The sequence below is a fragment of the Oncorhynchus keta genome, chromosome 34 (assembly GCF_023373465.1).
Source record: "Oncorhynchus keta strain PuntledgeMale-10-30-2019 chromosome 34, Oket_V2, whole genome shotgun sequence".
NCBI classification, from domain to species: Eukaryota; Metazoa; Chordata; class Actinopteri; order Salmoniformes; family Salmonidae; genus Oncorhynchus; species Oncorhynchus keta.
The window spans coordinates 53,203,292-53,219,841 of NC_068454.1; the positions used below are offsets into that span (position 1 = coordinate 53,203,292).

The 16,550-nt window shown below is 42.3% G+C and overlaps 1 protein-coding gene across 4 annotated transcripts in view; it reads right to left on the reverse strand.

The window, feature by feature from the left end:
* Positions 1-13,378, reverse strand: part of LOC118367274 (clathrin coat assembly protein AP180-like) — a 43,602-nt gene extending 30,224 nt beyond the window's left edge. For 2 of the 4 annotated variants that reach the window (XR_008090307.1, XM_052494070.1), the window contains exons 1-2: positions 13,028-13,375; positions 12,335-12,563 (exon numbers count right to left, since the gene is read on the reverse strand). Coding sequence is in view for 3 of the 4 variants with exons in the window: in XM_052494070.1 (XP_052350030.1) it covers positions 12,335-12,464 (130 nt within the window). In the remaining variant the exon portion in view is untranslated. Of the gene's footprint in view, positions 1-12,334; positions 12,564-13,027 lie in introns of all 4 variants that reach the window. The other 2 variants (XM_052494069.1, XM_052494071.1) reach the window with 2 other exon arrangements.
* Positions 13,379-16,550: the final 3,172 nt, after the last annotated feature.

Below are 16,550 nucleotides of genomic sequence, written 5' to 3' on the forward strand. Positions count from 1 at the left end.
GCAGAGAGGGGGAAGCACTCATCCATGTATACGGATGGGTAAGAGCCTAGCTACATTTTCAGATATTATCATTTTCATTGCAAGTTAAAGCGTACTGTTAGCTAGCTACGTTATGTGTATGATCTGTGTAGTAATATTAATCATCTCTCAGAAAACCATTTGCATGGCTAGTTCTGGCCTAATTGGTTAGGTAGTTGGTTAGCTTTAGCTCCCTGCAGATTCATGCATGGGATTATGGTTCATTGTTTAGCTAGCTAGCTACATGTCTAAACAAAAGACTCCCCTATACAAGTAACCATTTCACTGTACCATTTACATCCTTTGCATCTTCTGCATGTGAAAATGAACTTTTTTTTATTTGATATAGTACATGTTAACCAGAGATGGTAATGTAAAGAACAACATGACCTGCACCAAAGTTAGATTAGGATATTGGCCAAGGACTAGATCAAGTGTATTTGTACTACTACTTTTTGCTACTACTTTTAGTCTTTACTACACTACCTTATTCACTTTGTTTAGCACATGGCATCATATGTGAATCCTTAAAGAGGTGGGTGGGGCTAAAGTTTAAGATGGAGTGAACAATGCTGAATGGGTGTAGACAAAGAAGAGCTCTCCAGTAGGTGTACCAAAACATTTAAGGTCCATTTTCTCAATAGTGGCATTATAAGTTTATTCACTTTCAAAGCAGAATAACTTTCCTATTGTTCCTCAACTGCAGTGTATGATATACCATCTTCTATTTCTGACTCTCTAATTTTATTAAATGTAACAATGTACTACATAAAACCTGTTAATTGGAATGACTGTTGATTTAGATTTAGGCAGTGCAGGTGATAATTAACAGTGCTGGTGATAATTAACATCATACACACACACACACACACACACACACAAACACACAGATGGGTATTCTGCTACAAATGACTGTCGGATGTCATGATAGAAGATATAATCATGAATATTGACTGCGTGTGTGTGTGTTGTTGACTGCGTGTGTGTGTTGTTGGTGTGTGTATGTGTGTGCGTGTGTGTGTGTCCATAACCCTGCTCTTGACTCATGTACACTCCTCAAACAGCTGTTGTAGCAGGGTGTCACACCCTGGCCACAGAGAGGCTTTTTATTCTCTATTTTGGTTAGGCCAGGGTGTGACTAGGGTGGGCATTCTATGTCCTTTTTTCTATGTTTTGTATTTCTATGTCTTGGCCTGGTATGGTTTTCAGTCAGGGACAGTTGACTATTGTTGTCTCTGATTGAGAACCATACTGAGGTACCCTTTTCCCCCACCTGTTTTGTGGGAAGTTAACTTTGTAGTTGTTCAGGACACATAGCCCAAAGCTTCACAGTTTGTTTTTTTGTTCTTCGTTTTGTCAGCGTCATTTTTAAATAAAGTTCAAATGTACGCTTACCATGCTGCACCTTGGTCCAGTCTTTCAGCCAGCCGTGACACAGGGCAAGAGGATGGAAGCCATATTGTTTAAACCACATTGGATAAAGATGGTGGTTCTGAGCAGCAGGGTGGGAGGTCTCCTCCTTCTGAACCATCTAATTTGGCAGTAATCCAAATCCTGCCAGTGCACTACCTCCCTCTGGGCTCAGGCTAAGGCTGTCCTTCTCATCCTCTTACTAGAGCCGTAACCTTTGAAGTCAGCACGAACACCATCCGTTTTTTCTGACCATAGGGACCAAAAAACACGGTAGAAGCTAAAATTCCAACATGGCCGCGAATAAACAAGTTAATCTGAGAGTCACGAAGAGGTTAAAAGTTGCCCAAGATTTGTGCCCAGGCAACTGGGGGCCATTGTAACGCCTGCTTCCAACTCACACTCTGAAACACGTAGATCCCCTGAACGCAGCTCACTCTCCAGCCCACTGTCCAGCTCACACTCTGAAACACGTAAATCCCCTGAACGCAGCTCACTCTCCAGCCCACTGTCCAGCTCACACTCTGAAACATGTAGATCCCCTGAACGCAGCCCACTGTCCAGCTCACACTCTGAAACACGTAGATCCCCTGAACGCAGCTCACTCTCCAGCCCACTATCCAGCTCACACTCTGAAACACGTAGATCCCCTGAACGCAGCTCACTCTCTAGCCCACTGTCCAGCTCACACTCTGAAACACGTAGATCCCCTGAACGCAGCTCACTCTCCAGCCCACTGTCCAGCTCACACTCTCAAACACCTAGATCCCTTGAACGCAGCTCACTCTCCAGCCCACTGTCCAGGTCACACTCTCAAACACGCCCCTGAACGCAGCTCACTCTCCAGCCCACTGTCCAGCTCACACTCTCAAACACCTAGATCCCTTGAACGCAGCTCACTCTCCAGCCCACTGTCCAGGTCACACTCTCAAACACGTAGATCCCCTGAACGCAGCTCACTCTCCAGATCCCAATCACTGGAATTCTGATCAGGTATGACATTATCCACACACTATTTATTTCAGTTCTTTGCACCCCATCATTATGAGGTATTGTTTGTTTTGTGACACACTTCTTGCCGGAGCTCTGTTTTTCCCGTGATTTAATCCTCCTGTGTATGATAGTTTTGGCCTGCCTCACTAACAACACCTTTTGCTTATCCCCTGCCTGTACTTTAGCCTATCGGATTTCTTGTTATCAATTTATTGCCCAAACTATGTTACTAGCCTTTTCCCTGCCTGTACTGTTGCCTTTTTGGACCCACTGTGTATGACCTTCTGCCTGCCCCTGGACCCAGCTACCTGCCTCCTCCTGTGGTCCTTTACCAATAAACACCTGCTGCGCCCTGCGCTTGAAACCAGCTCTCTGTCTCCCAAAGTGTTCATTACAGTCACGAGTGGCATAGAGACACACAGCTGGGCTTCTTAATCCATAGCGTCCCCATACAGTTGTGTTCTCTATCTCCTTCCACACAATGAGAACTTGGCAGGAGAACGTACTTGGCATTCATTCACACACAAGCAGTGCAACAGCTGTAAGGTTGCTGGAGCCTGCACTGAAGACACAAGCAGGCCCTGTCGAGCCACCATCAAGAGTGTGGAAAGGTGCTAAGGCACCTCCTTGCTGTTCAGCTGTAATGATGACAGTTCTGAAATAAGTGACACATGGATCTTTCACACAGGTGTGTCTCCAATCCCCTGCTAAGATGATAGCTGACCTGACATCCCACTCTTTTCAAGGCGTTCAATGTCAGCTGTGGTGTGAAGCTGGTTACATGGGTGTCTACACCATCTTCTAGGTGTGAAGGTGGGCTCTGAGGAATCCTGACAGACGGACCATTACAGGTCTACTGTGTTGTCTGGCAGGAGGAGGACTCATTTTTGTTCAGAGTCACGTTCTCAAGAGAGAAAACGTTTTGAAATAGGGAGATTTTAAATGCAAAATGATGCTTTCCATTAGAAAATGTTTTGCTACGGAGTACCCTACTGAACACGACCCAGGTGACCTAGTTTAGCTACTACACTGGTGTCCTATTACACTACTACTGTATTATGTATAGTGAAAGCTCTTGTCCAGTGAGGGTTGGACACCTGAGAGGGGTTGGATGCTCTCTCTCTCCTCACTGCAGCACACTACTAGCACTGCATCATTTCACTCTCTACTGGGAGAGAATGAATAGGGGCGGGGTAAGGAGGATGGGGAGAGAGAGCCTCTCTCCCTCTCTCTCTCGCTTATGGGTCAGCATGGAAAGCTCACAGGCCTGGTGCTTGACATATCACACTCACGAAATTACCATGGATACATACCAGGGCACAGTTTTCATATGAAAAAGACCTGCGAGACCTTTCAGCGTTTTAGATGGCACCACTCTATATCCAGACAAGCTAGTCCTTCATCACAAGATAACACATAGGATTGGGAAAGGCCTTAACGTTAAGTGTGCTTTGGTGTACATCAATCAGGCAAGAACACATTCTGAATGAATATCAATTTCCAGTCCTCCTCTAGCCGATGGGGAAGCCTTGATGAACAAGACGTGGAAGGACGTCATCGCAACTAGTTAGAAACAAACAATAAAACAGTAGGATTCCCATTTAGCTCAAGAGTTGAAATAAAAGTTAAAGGAACATTCACCATTCATTTGAGAATAACTCATGTTGTTCTGTAAAAATCCTGCTTCTTGTCTACTTCATTTTTCTTCTCTCAATTATTGAGTTCTGAGTGGAAAATCTGCTGGATCCGAAGGTTATTATATTCATATGTTGTTAGATCTTGTGAGGGGTTCAGATCACAGACCTGCACATTTCTGGGACATTTCCCTTTCCATATAAAATTCAAGACTGAACTTTTAATATTTTCCCAGTACCCTAATGGCGTGGGCAAAGGAAGATTGCCAACAAAGAAATTGAGTCGAGGCAAGACATTCATTTAAACTTTTGAAATTCGACCCGATAAAGTTCATCTTAGATTAAACCATCTGTTGAGATCTGCTGTAATTGCAGCTGGGACTTGTTTGTAGTTCTTCTAAACAATTTGATATAGAGAAGGAAAAATGTCAATTCCTAGGTATTTAAAATGGGTCACAATTGGTATCTTCAATTCTATATTTTGGTTGAACTTTGCTTCGTTAGGTGGAAGCAGAGATGATTTAGTGAGGTTAATCTTACAACTTCATAGACTGCTGAATTGTCTGAATATACTTAATACATTAGGGAGGGATTGCGATACATGGTCAGTTACAATAACACAGTGCATTTGGAAATATTCAGACACTTTCCCTTTCCCACATTTTGTTAAATTACAGCCTTATTCTAGAATGGAGTTAATAAATAAAAAATCTTCATCAATCTACACACAATACCCCATAATGACAAAGCAAAAACAAGTTGTTAGAATTGTTTGCAAATGTATTAAAAATAAAAACAGAAATACCTTATTTACATAAGTATTCAGACCCTTTGCTATGACACTCAAAATTGAGCTTAGGTGCATCCTGTTTCCATTGATCGTCCTTGAGATGTTTCCACAACGTTATTAGAGTCCACCTGTGGTAAATTCAATTGATTGGACATAATTTGGAAGGGCACACACCTGTCTATATAAGGTCCCACAGTTGACAGTGCATGTCAGAGCAAAAACCAAGCCATGAGGTCAAAGGAATTGTCCATAGAGCTCCGAGACAGGATTGTGTCGAGGCACAGATCTGGGGAAGGGTCATTCTTAAATGGAAGAAGCTTGGGACCGCCAAGACTCTTCCTAGAAGTGACCGCCCGGCCAAACTGAGAAATCGGGGGAGAAGGGCCTTGGTCAGGTAGGTGACCAAGAACCCGATGGTCACTCTGAGACAGCTCCAGACTTCCTCAGTGGAGATGGGAGAACCTTCCAGAAAAACAAACATCTCTGCAGCACTCCACCAATCAGACATTTATGGTAGAGACGGAAGCCACTCCTCAGTAAAAAGCACATGACTGTCCACTTGGAGATTGCCAAAAGGCACCTAAAGGACTCTCTCTCAGACCATGAGATACAAGATTCTCTGGTCTGATTAAACCAATTTTGAACTCTTTGGCCTAAATGCCAAGCATCACGTCTGGAGGAAACCTGGCACTTTCCCTACGGTGAAGCATGGTGGTGGAATCATCATGCTGTGAGGATGTTTTTCAGCGGCAGGAACTGGAAGACTAGTCAGGATTGAGGGAAAGATGAATAGTGCAAAGTACAGAGAGATCCTTGATGAACACCTGCTTCAGAGGGCTCAGGACTTCAGACTCAGGCGAAGGTTCACCTTCCAACGGGACAATGACCCTAAGCACACAGCCAAGACGTCGGGACAAGTCTCTGAACGTCCTTGAGTGGCCCAGCCTGAGCCCGGACTTGAACCCGATCTAACATCTCAGGAGAGATCTGAAAATAGCTGTGCAGCAACGCTCCCCATGCAACCTGACAGAGTTTGAGAGGATTTGCAGAGAAGAATGGGAGAAACTCCCCAAATACAGGTGCGCCAAGCTTGTAGGGCCATACCCAAGAAGACACAAGGCTGTAATCGCTGCCATCAAAGTACTGAGTAAAGGGTCTGAATACTTATGTAAATGTGATATTTATTTACTTATTTTTTGCCCCAAAAATGTAAACCCTGTTTTTGCTTTATCATTATGGGGTATTGTGTGTAGATTGATGAGGAAAAAATACAATTTATTCAATTTTAGAACAAGGCTGTAATGTAACAAAATGTCTAAAAAGTCAAGGGTTCTGAGTACTATGTCATCTGCATATAATGAGATTTGGTGGTCCGTGTCCTCAACTGATATTTGCCCTATATCTTGGGATTGACATATTTCTTTTAGCTAAAGGCTCCAGTAATAGAGCAAATAGGAGACTGGACGCTGGACAGCCTTGACGAGTTTCTCCTCATGGCGAACTGTGAGGAGCATTTATTGCTCATCAAGAACATCGCAAAGGGGTTACGATACATAGTCATAAATATTTAGCCAAATATCTTTCTTTTCACAGACTACCAGAGACAGTCAAAGGCCTTCTCCGCATCAATTCGCATGACCGCACAGGGGGATGGTATATTAGGAGCAATGTGCATTATCCATAGGAGACGTCTCCGATCGTCTGACGCCAGTCAATGTTTGAAAAAACCTGTTAGATCAGGATTAACTAGGTTGGGCAAATGGTTTCAAGACGTTTGGCTAGATCCTTTGCGTACAATTTCATGTCACTGTTAATGGGGGAGAGAGGCCTATGACTTGGATAGAGAGTTGTATCTTTACCTTTTTTTTATGTAACAGAGAGATAATTGCAGTATTAACATCACTAGTGAAAAGCCCAGATGAATAGATGTTTGTACCATTTCTGATAATATCGAGCCAAGTTCAGACAAAAAGCTTAAATAGAATTCCGGTGGGATGTCATCCCATCCAGGGGATGCCATCCCATCCAGGGGATTTGCCTCAGTTCATGTCTTTCGATGCATCGTGCAGTTCATTGAGCATTACACTGTCAGTGCATTTAGAGTGTGTGCCATCGAAGGAGAGTTGCGGTAGATTCAAGCCCTCGAAAAAGGGTCTCTTGCTTCCTGCTGTATTTTGTACTTCAGAACTGTGTACTTTTTTCATAACACATTTCTTTTCGATGTAAATTGATTGTCGGTGAATCATGCAAGAGAACACACGTCAGACTGAATGGAAACAATGTTAGCAAGACTATAATTATAAGGTAATTTACTAGCTAAGAGGAAGCTAGGTCTATCACCGTCGACATAGTCAGTTCGTCTGACTCTGTGAATTAGAAATTCTGCTCTTGATCTGGTTAAGGAATTTAACTCAGATATGATGATTAATAATCATCTCTCCTTCTCGGCGGAGAAACTGTTCTGCTGTTGAAGAGTTAGTGAGGATAAAGTGAGACTTGTTGAGACTTGTTCAAACCAGAAGCAAATGCTATTGTATTGTTTCTAATGAGCCCTTTAAAGGCATCCCACAGGAATCCATTGTCATTCACAGACTATTTGATGAGGAGGATAAATTCATGTAAATCAGACATGAATTGACTACAGAAATCTTTTTTTTAAAAGAGAGTGAGATTACTTGTGGCATGATTTGGAGCTTTGGTTATCGTTTGCATACGTTTGCGTGATGATCAGACATAGGCATACAGTATGCACAATTTCCACCTTTGTACAAGATGCAATGACTGTGATGAAAGTAATATGTAATCAATCCATCCTTGAAAATTATCTGTGCCTAGCTGAGTAAAAAGTGTATTCTTTCAGTTGTGGATTATGCACATATTGTATATCTAATAGTGAAAAATCAGAAACTATATTTTGCTATGCTGTAGTGGCTACTGGTGCAGTACCAGATTTGTTAGATTTATCCATTGTCGGGTTTACGGTTGTATTCATGTCACCACCTAAGACCACATGGAAATCAGATATTCCAGCAACTATTATGTGTAGAGAAACAAAAAACAAATAATCGTAAGTATTGGGGGCATATGCATAAACAAAAATATACACAGTACCAGTCAAAAGTTTGGACACAACTACTCATTCAAGGGGTTTTCTTTATTTGTACTATTTTCTACATTGAATAATAATAGTGAAGACATCAAAACTATGAAATAACACATGGAATCATGTAGTAACCAAAAAAAAGTGTTAAACAATTCTAAATATATTTTAGATTCCACAAATTAGCCACCCTTTGCCTTGATGACAGCTTTGCATACTCTTGGCATTCTCTCAACCAGCTTCATGAGGAATGTTTTCCAAAAGTCTTGGAGTTCCCCCATATGCTGAGCACTTGTTGGCTGATTTTCCTTCACTCTGCGGTCCAACTCATCCCAAACCATCTCAATTGGGTTGAGGTTGGGGCATTGTGGAGGCCAGGTCATCTGATGCAGCACTCCATCACTCTCCTTCTTGGTCAAATAAACCATGCACAGCCTGGAAGTGTATTGGGTCATTGTCCTATTGAAAAATAAATGATAACCAGATGTAATGGTGTATCGCTGCAGAATGCTGTGGTAGCCATGCTGGTGAAGTGTGCCTTGAATGCTAAATAAATCACTGACAGTGTCACCAGAAAAGCACCCCCACACCATCACACCTCCTCCCTCAGGTGGGAACCATACATGTGGACATCATCCGTTCACCTACTCTGTGTCTCACAAAGACACAGCAGTTGGAACCATAAATCTAAAATTTGGACTCATCAGACCAAAGGACAGATTTCCACCTGTCAAATGTCAATTGCTCGTGTTTCTTGGCCCAAGCAAGTCACTTCTTCTTATTGGTGTCCTTTAGTAGTGCTTTCTTTGCAGCAATTCGACCATGAAGGCCTGATTCACAGTCTCCTCTGAACAGTTGATGTTGAAATATGTCTGTTACTTGAACTCTGTGAAGCATTTATTTGGGCTGCAATCTGAGGTGCAGTTAACTCTAATGAACGTATCCTCTGGAGCGGTAGGTAACTCTGGGTCTTCCTTTTCTTGTGGCAGTCCTCATGAGAGCCAGTTTCAGCATACTGCTTGATGGTTTTTGGCGACTGGTTTTTGGCGACTGCACTTGAAGAAACATTAAAAGTTCTTGAAATTTTCCGGATTAACTGACCTTCATGTCTTAAAGTAATGATGAACTGTAATTTCCCTTAGCTTTTTTGAGCTGTCCTTTAACCAAATAGTGCTATCTTCTGTATACCCCCCTACCTTGTCACAACAGAACTGATTGGCTCAAACGCATTAAGAAGGAAAGAAATTCCAAAATGAACTTTTAACAAGGCACACCTATTAATTAAAATACATCCTAGGTGACTACATCATGAAGCTAGTTGAGAGAATGCCAAGAGTGTGCAAAGCTGTCATCAAGGCAATGCGTGGCTACTTTGAAGAATCTCAAATATAAAATAGATTTGGATTTGTTTAACACTTTTTTGGTTACTACATGATTCCATATGTGTTATTTCATAGTTTTGATGTATTCACTTATTATTCTACAATGTAGAAAATAGTACAAATAGAGAAAACCCCTTGAATGAGTAGGTGTGTCCAAACTTTTGACTGGTACTGTATATTTGCCAGAAAACATTTCTTTCACATAGGCAATCCTCCCTTCTTGACCATTGAAACTTGAGATTACGGCGAAAAACAACAATTACCACTTTTGTTTTATTATTAACAGAAGAAAAGGCAGCGACCTTGAAGTTGTTGTTTTCTATTGTGCTTATATCATCCTTCCTTATATGAGTTTCCTGGAGCATGGCAATATCTACTCCTTTCCTATTCATAATATCAAAAAAAATAGTATGCTTTTTTTTCTCCTCTTATGCCCTGTAAATTACAAGAAAGCACAGTTAGCTTAACCATTAAACATCTGGAAAAGACTTTGTTGCAAATGTAGTAATGAGTACAATCCCATTTTAAAGTAAATAAAAAGTATAGAATACAGAATCAAATACAGTATGTAAAAATAAAAAAATAAACTACATTTCCCAAGAGCCCTCCCAGATCGCAACTCATATAAACCTCCCCCTTTCCCTCTCCTACCCTCCCACCAAAAAGCGAATACACGTGATTATATTGCATTTGTATTAGACTTGTACTATTTTGTGTGTGTGTGTGTGTGTGTGTGTGTGTGTGTGTGTGTGTGTGTGTGTGTGTGTGTGTGTGTGTGTGTGTGTGTGTGTGTGTGTGTGTGTGTGTGTGTGTGTGTGTGTGTGTGTGTGTGTGTGTGTGTGTGCGTGCGTGCGTGCGTGCATGCGTGCGTGAACCTGTTGTGTATTCACTGGAGAACATTGTCCCTTAGAGCTAGTCAGTGGGCGACATCACATACACTCAAAGCACTAAACGAGAGCGACTGGCTATGACGAGCAGAGGACACTGAGTCGGCACTTTCCGAGATGTCAAAAGATTGCTGACACATCATTGGTCGGGGGTGGACTTTCCAATCGCCCAATCCCATGATTAAGTGGAGAACATAAATATGCTTTACTCCCAGACTCAAGGAGGATGGATTGGGTGGATAGATTTTTCCTAGTGGGGTTTTGAGTTATGTATTGCCCAGGTCACTCTTGGTTTTCATATTGATGAGAAACTATAGGTTACCTAGCTGGCACAGTATTGGGCTACCATCCAGGCAAGCAGACTCTCTTGGCCTAATTGCCACAGACTGACCACTAATGGTTCTGTACGGAGAAAGCGAGGCAAACAAGCCATCTGCCATCATTGATAATGTCGGCCTTTGAATTAAATTGATCTGGTGCCTGGGAACCCCTGACAAAGATTCTCTCAGGTACAGTAGGTGTGAATGATCTTTAAAATGCTTACACATAATCACATACAGGGGTATACATTTAGTATACAAAGCATACTGATCGTTCCATGACATAGACTGACCAGGTGAATCCAGGTGAAAGCTATATGATCCCTTACTGATGTCACTTGTTTAATCCAATTCAATCAGTGTAGATGAAGGGGAGGAGACCGGTTATAGATTGATTTTGAAGCCTTGCGACAATTGAGACATGGATCGTGTATGTGTGCCATTGAGAGGATGAATGGGCAAGACAAAAGAAATAGTGCCTTTGAACAGGGCGTACCAGTGCCGGGCTCACCGGTTTGTGTCAAGAACTGCAAAGCTGATGGATTTTTCACCCTCAACAGTTTCCCGTGTGTATCAAGAATGGTCCACCACCCAAAGGACATCCAGCCAACTTGACACAACTGTGGGAAGCATTGGAGTCAACATGGGTCAGCATCCCTGTGGAACGCTTTCAACACCATGTAGAGTCCACGCCCTGACAAATTGAAGCTGTTCTGAGGACAAAAGGTTGGGGGTACAACAAGGTGTTCCTAATATTTGGTATACTCAGTGTATATTGGGGATTTCAGACATGTAATAAAATACAACTCTGAAACTAAGAACTAAATTCAAAACATCAGGTTTCCTATGTTACTGTAAGGCAAAACCCGCAAAATAAACCTCTTATTCTCCTCACCATCAAAAAAAATGGGGCTTTGATACTAGACACAGCTTCTAAATCGGGGTTAAGGGCTGACAGACTGTGCCACTCCGCCTCATGTACCTCCTCAAACTGGCCTGGTCCCCAGATACAGGCCTGTGTTACTGGTAGTGACAACAGGACCTTTGACCTTTTGCAATATGCATTTAGCAGCACTGGAGCAGGAATCCATTATTCAGACTGAGATAGAGGCCATGATCCAATGCTTTAAAAACACAGCCTTCCTTCCTTCTTTCCTTCCTTTCTTATTTGAGGTAATCCCTGATCTAACAAAAATTGCTAAGTGTAAGTCATGGTTCTATCCCATAGCTTGCACCATTCCAACCATATCAGATCACTTATTTCTCAGATGAGGGTGGAAGGTCGCAGGGGTAGGAGGCTGGTGGCTCTGTTCTGTTCAATGTCCTGGCTCGGAGTCGACTACTTCTAGTCTAACTGCACAGCAGGCATCAATATTGATCGGTGATGCCTGGCAAGGGGCCTGGATAGTCTGGCTAAAGCAAAACTTGACTTGTTTTAGGTCTACATAATGAAAAAATGTGTTTCACACAAGCAAATAAAGATGGGGAACCATTATTATTGATTTAATAATATTATAATATGGGTATAGGTATGACAGGAGGTTGGTGGCACCTTAATTGAGGAGGACAGACTCGTGGTAATGGCTGGAGCAAAATGAGTAGACTAGTATCAAATACATGAAACACATAGTTTGATGCCATTCCATTTGCTCCATTATGAGCTGTCCTCCCCTTAGCAGCCTCCACTGATAGGTATACCATGGGAACTTCCACAGGAACACACACACACAAACACACACACAGGCAGGGAACCAGTACTTGTAAGGTGTGTGTAGAAATGGGAGGGGAGGCCATGCTTACATTCCAGGTGTTTTTTCTTGGGTGCTGTCTGCTCATGAGTGGTGGCTTTGCAGACAGCTCGAGCAACCTCCGATCCCGTCAAGCTGTATTGCGCCGCGGCAATGCGGTCCGTCAGCGTCTGTCCCGACATCTTCTCTCCGTGGCGTCCAACCTCACGAATCAAACGTCAAAAATGGTCCCCCCCAAAGCACAACCAGTCGTCGTATTCCAGGCTGCCCCTAAAAATCCACTGGGGAGGTGGATATTGGAAAAAAATACTCTCAGCCTAGATATGGGGAAATGCTGTAGGATATTAGGCCCCTATCTGAGATCGGAAATTCAACGACAAGTTGAGAAGGATGCTTGACATGGATAATGGCAAATACGATTGCGTCGTGCTTTCCTCTCGAGTCCAATTTACCGATAGCCTATATCTTACTTGGGCCTGGCCCATGCTATATGAACTCGATTTGATAAACAAGATTGGTCTATAGGCTATCAGAGGTGTAATGTATCCTGAGTATGCAATACAACAAGGCAAATGGAGAGATGAGATCGATTTATTTTCTATGATACCTTCTCGTTGTAATTGTCTATAAACGGGTATTTGTTTTTTGCTATGTTTGATTTGTATACTTCTACATTAGTAATACATGTTTTACAATGAAATATCCGTTCAATTACCTGTAGGCTATTATATTCTAAAGTCCTTACTGTAACGGTTTGGATGGTTGCCTCCTTATACAATGATGGTTCGCTGTGGATGATGCTCGACGGACAAGGCGTCCTTCTCTCTTCCTGCGAAGGACTATAATCCTCGCCAAGGACCCCCGTTATTCAGCCAACTCTTTTGCCTCTCAATTTATGGGCCATTAAATAACAGTGGCGTTCTTTCCCCCCAGTGATCCCACCGTTCACCGCCGACGATGCTTGAAACAGAGGAGGTGGATGGTGGCGTTTCGGTGGACTTGCCTTGTTTGTTTCTTTATTTATTACCTCACTCCTCCCCCTCGTCTGATTCAGATGACACGTCATTTAAGAACCCAGTAGGCAAGTGGCAGCATCCCTATAAGCAGCGGGCAGCATCCCCATGGCGAGACTAGTTCTTAAAGGGTTAAAGGGGACTACAGAAGCCAACGATGCAACTGATAGGCAGATGCGCACGGGTAATCAAAAGCGGATCTGGCCAGTACAGGAGAAGGATGTGGAAAGCTCCCTGACTCAACTGTATCGTGTTACGCTGCTTATTATGTTTTCATATGTAATCCCTGTTGGAAGTCTGCCTTTCCCTCTGGATTCCCTGACAATAATTGTTTGTTCACAATTATATGTTTGCGCAACTATTGGCGATGATAGAGAAACCTTCAGTTATTTATATTAGAACCATTTCAGCACCATTGCGCTATCCACATGTGCTGCCGAGTCTATGGGTCTCGAACCATTTCAGCATCATGGCGCTGTCCTCAATTGGTTTCTACCAAAGATGAAGAGACGAAGAGAGAGGGTTTACTCCCGTGAAAATCTGTCCACAATAAGCAGACCACCTGCCTTCAGGCCTTTGGGAGGACTAGCGTTGTTATGGTGGAGACAGGGCGGCAGGGTAGCCTAGTGGTTAGAGCATTGGACTAGTAACCGAAAGGTTGCAAGTTCAAATCCCTGAGCTGACAAGCTACAAAATCTGTCGTTCTGCCCCTGAACAGGCAGTTAACCCACTAGGCCGTCATTGAAAATAAGAATTTGTTCTTAACTGACTTGCCTAGTAAAATAAAGGTAAAATAAAACATCTCTGCATTATATATACAGTTGAAGTTGGAAGTTTACATACACCTCAGCCAAATACATATTAGCTCAGTTTTTCACAATTCCTGACATTTCATCCACTGTCAGTGAGGATCACCACTTTATTTTAAGAATGTGAAATGTCAGAATAATAGTAGAGAGAATGATTTATTTCAGCTTTTATTTCTTTCATCACATTCCCAGTGGGTCAGAAGTTTACATACACTCAATTAATATTTGGTAGCATTGCCTTGAAATTGTTTAACTTGTCTCAAACGTTTCGGGTAGCCTTCCACAAGCTTCCCACAATAAGTTGGGTGAATTTTCTCTCCCCCACTCTGCATAAATGGAAGTTAAACATGCCTTTGTTACAACAGAGAGGGATTTTGCAGTACTGTAACATCAAAAGGTTAGACATTGAAACAATATTTCTAATGTAAATAAAGTGGTAAATGGTTTGTGGGGCTCTAAACAATAATCACAGAAAATAAGTTGTTGTTTTGTGATACAATTAAGGACTGTATAACCACATAATGGTAGCTCTACAAATGTATACGTCCCAGTTATCAGATATACATCTAAATGTTGTACAACTTATATGATTCAATATGAAACTATTTGTGAGAAAATGAAATGTTATTTTTGCCTTCAAAATTAGATAATACTGTAACATCAAAAGACTTTTGCCAAGTCAGTGACCCCGCCCACGTGAGCACAGACATTGTGGCAATGGGATGGAACCGCCCTCCAAGGCGACTGCTTAAAAGGACTCGCTGAAGAATGAACATATTAGACCAGCGTGACCGACAGCGTGAGCTGAAAGTTACGAAATGGTTAGAAACTCTGAAACTTTCAACAGAGAAGAAGAAAATCTCTACCAGACCAGACAGCGTGAAGCGGTGGCTACACAGCCGAGAAATGGTTTAAAACTAAAGACCAGCCAAAGTACAGCACGAGCTGGATATGGCAAAAAAGTTTGAAACTACAATACCAGACAATGGTAAAACGACACGACCGAAGACGAGAGACAAAGAACAATTTCCTCTCACCACTACAGGGTATATATTATAAACAAGCAGAGTGAAGAATAAAGCCCATTGAACACCGCATGGTACACCTCTGAAAGATATGTTCTAACAGACACTCCGAGACCAACCTACTACAACTACTAAGGACATGGTGACCTCTGGTGGACAACCAGTGACCTCTGGTGGACAACCAGAGACTTCTGATGAACTACTCTCCATAGATGGACAGGTTGATTTCACGGGTCCTTCTGTAGCTCAGTTGGTAGAGCATGGCGCTTGTAACGCCAGGGTAGTGGGTTCAATTCCCGGGACCACCCATACGTAGAATGTATGCACACATGACTGTAAGTCGCTTTGGATAAAAGTGTCCGCTAAATGGCATATATATATATATTTACCAGAAAGAGACAACAAAGACATACAAGCGTAAATATGTACTTTGCATTTCTAAATCAGATCGAGCGGTTTTTATGGTGCTAAATATCCACATTTACGATGAGCGTATTATTCAACTGCATTTTTGAAAGTTGAATTCCTTTGTCTCTCTTTCTTCCCGCCCCCTTTCATTGTGTAACAAGCCGTCATATCGGGTTAGTCCACTAGGGACTTTTCATTGCATCATGTTAGTAATCAGTGTATAATCTATTCTGTGTGTGTTTATGTAATTCTGTGTGATTATTTAGTTAGTAAATAAATAATTAAGCCAATTTGTGTATCGCTGATTCATCATGGTTCGTGCAGATTTGAAATCAACAACGTTCAGAATAAGACTGATGAGGTAATAATGATAATTCATGGATGATTGGTATAATGATATACACTATCGTTCAAAGGTTTGGGGTCACAGACACCTCACAAGCCCTCAACTTCATTGAATAGCACCCACAAAACATCACTCTCAACGTCAAGAGTGAAGAGGCGACTCCGGGATGCGGCCTTCTAGGCAGAGTTCCTCTGTCCACTGTCTGTGTTATTTTGCCCATCTTAATCTTTTATTTTTATTGGCCAGTCTGAGATATTGCTTTTTCTGAGCAACTCTTCCTAGAAGGCCAGCATCCGAAGTCGCCTCTTCACTGTTGAAGTTGAGACTGGTGTTTGCGGGTACTATTTAATGAAGCTGCCAGTTGAGGACTTGTGAGGCGTCTGTTTCTCAAACGAAGCACTCCAATGTACTTGTCCTCTTGCTCATTTGTGCACCGGGGCCTCCCAATCCTCTTTCTATTCTGGTTAGAGCCCGTTTGCACTGTTCTGTGAAGGGAGTAGTACACAGCGTTGTACGAGATCTTCAGTTCTTTGGCAATTCATTTCTCAGAACAAGAATTAACTGTTGAGTTTCAGAAGAAAGTTCTTGGTTTCTGGCCATTTTGAGTCTGTAATCGAACACACAAATGCCGAGGGTCCAGATACTCAACTCATCTAAAGAAGGCCCG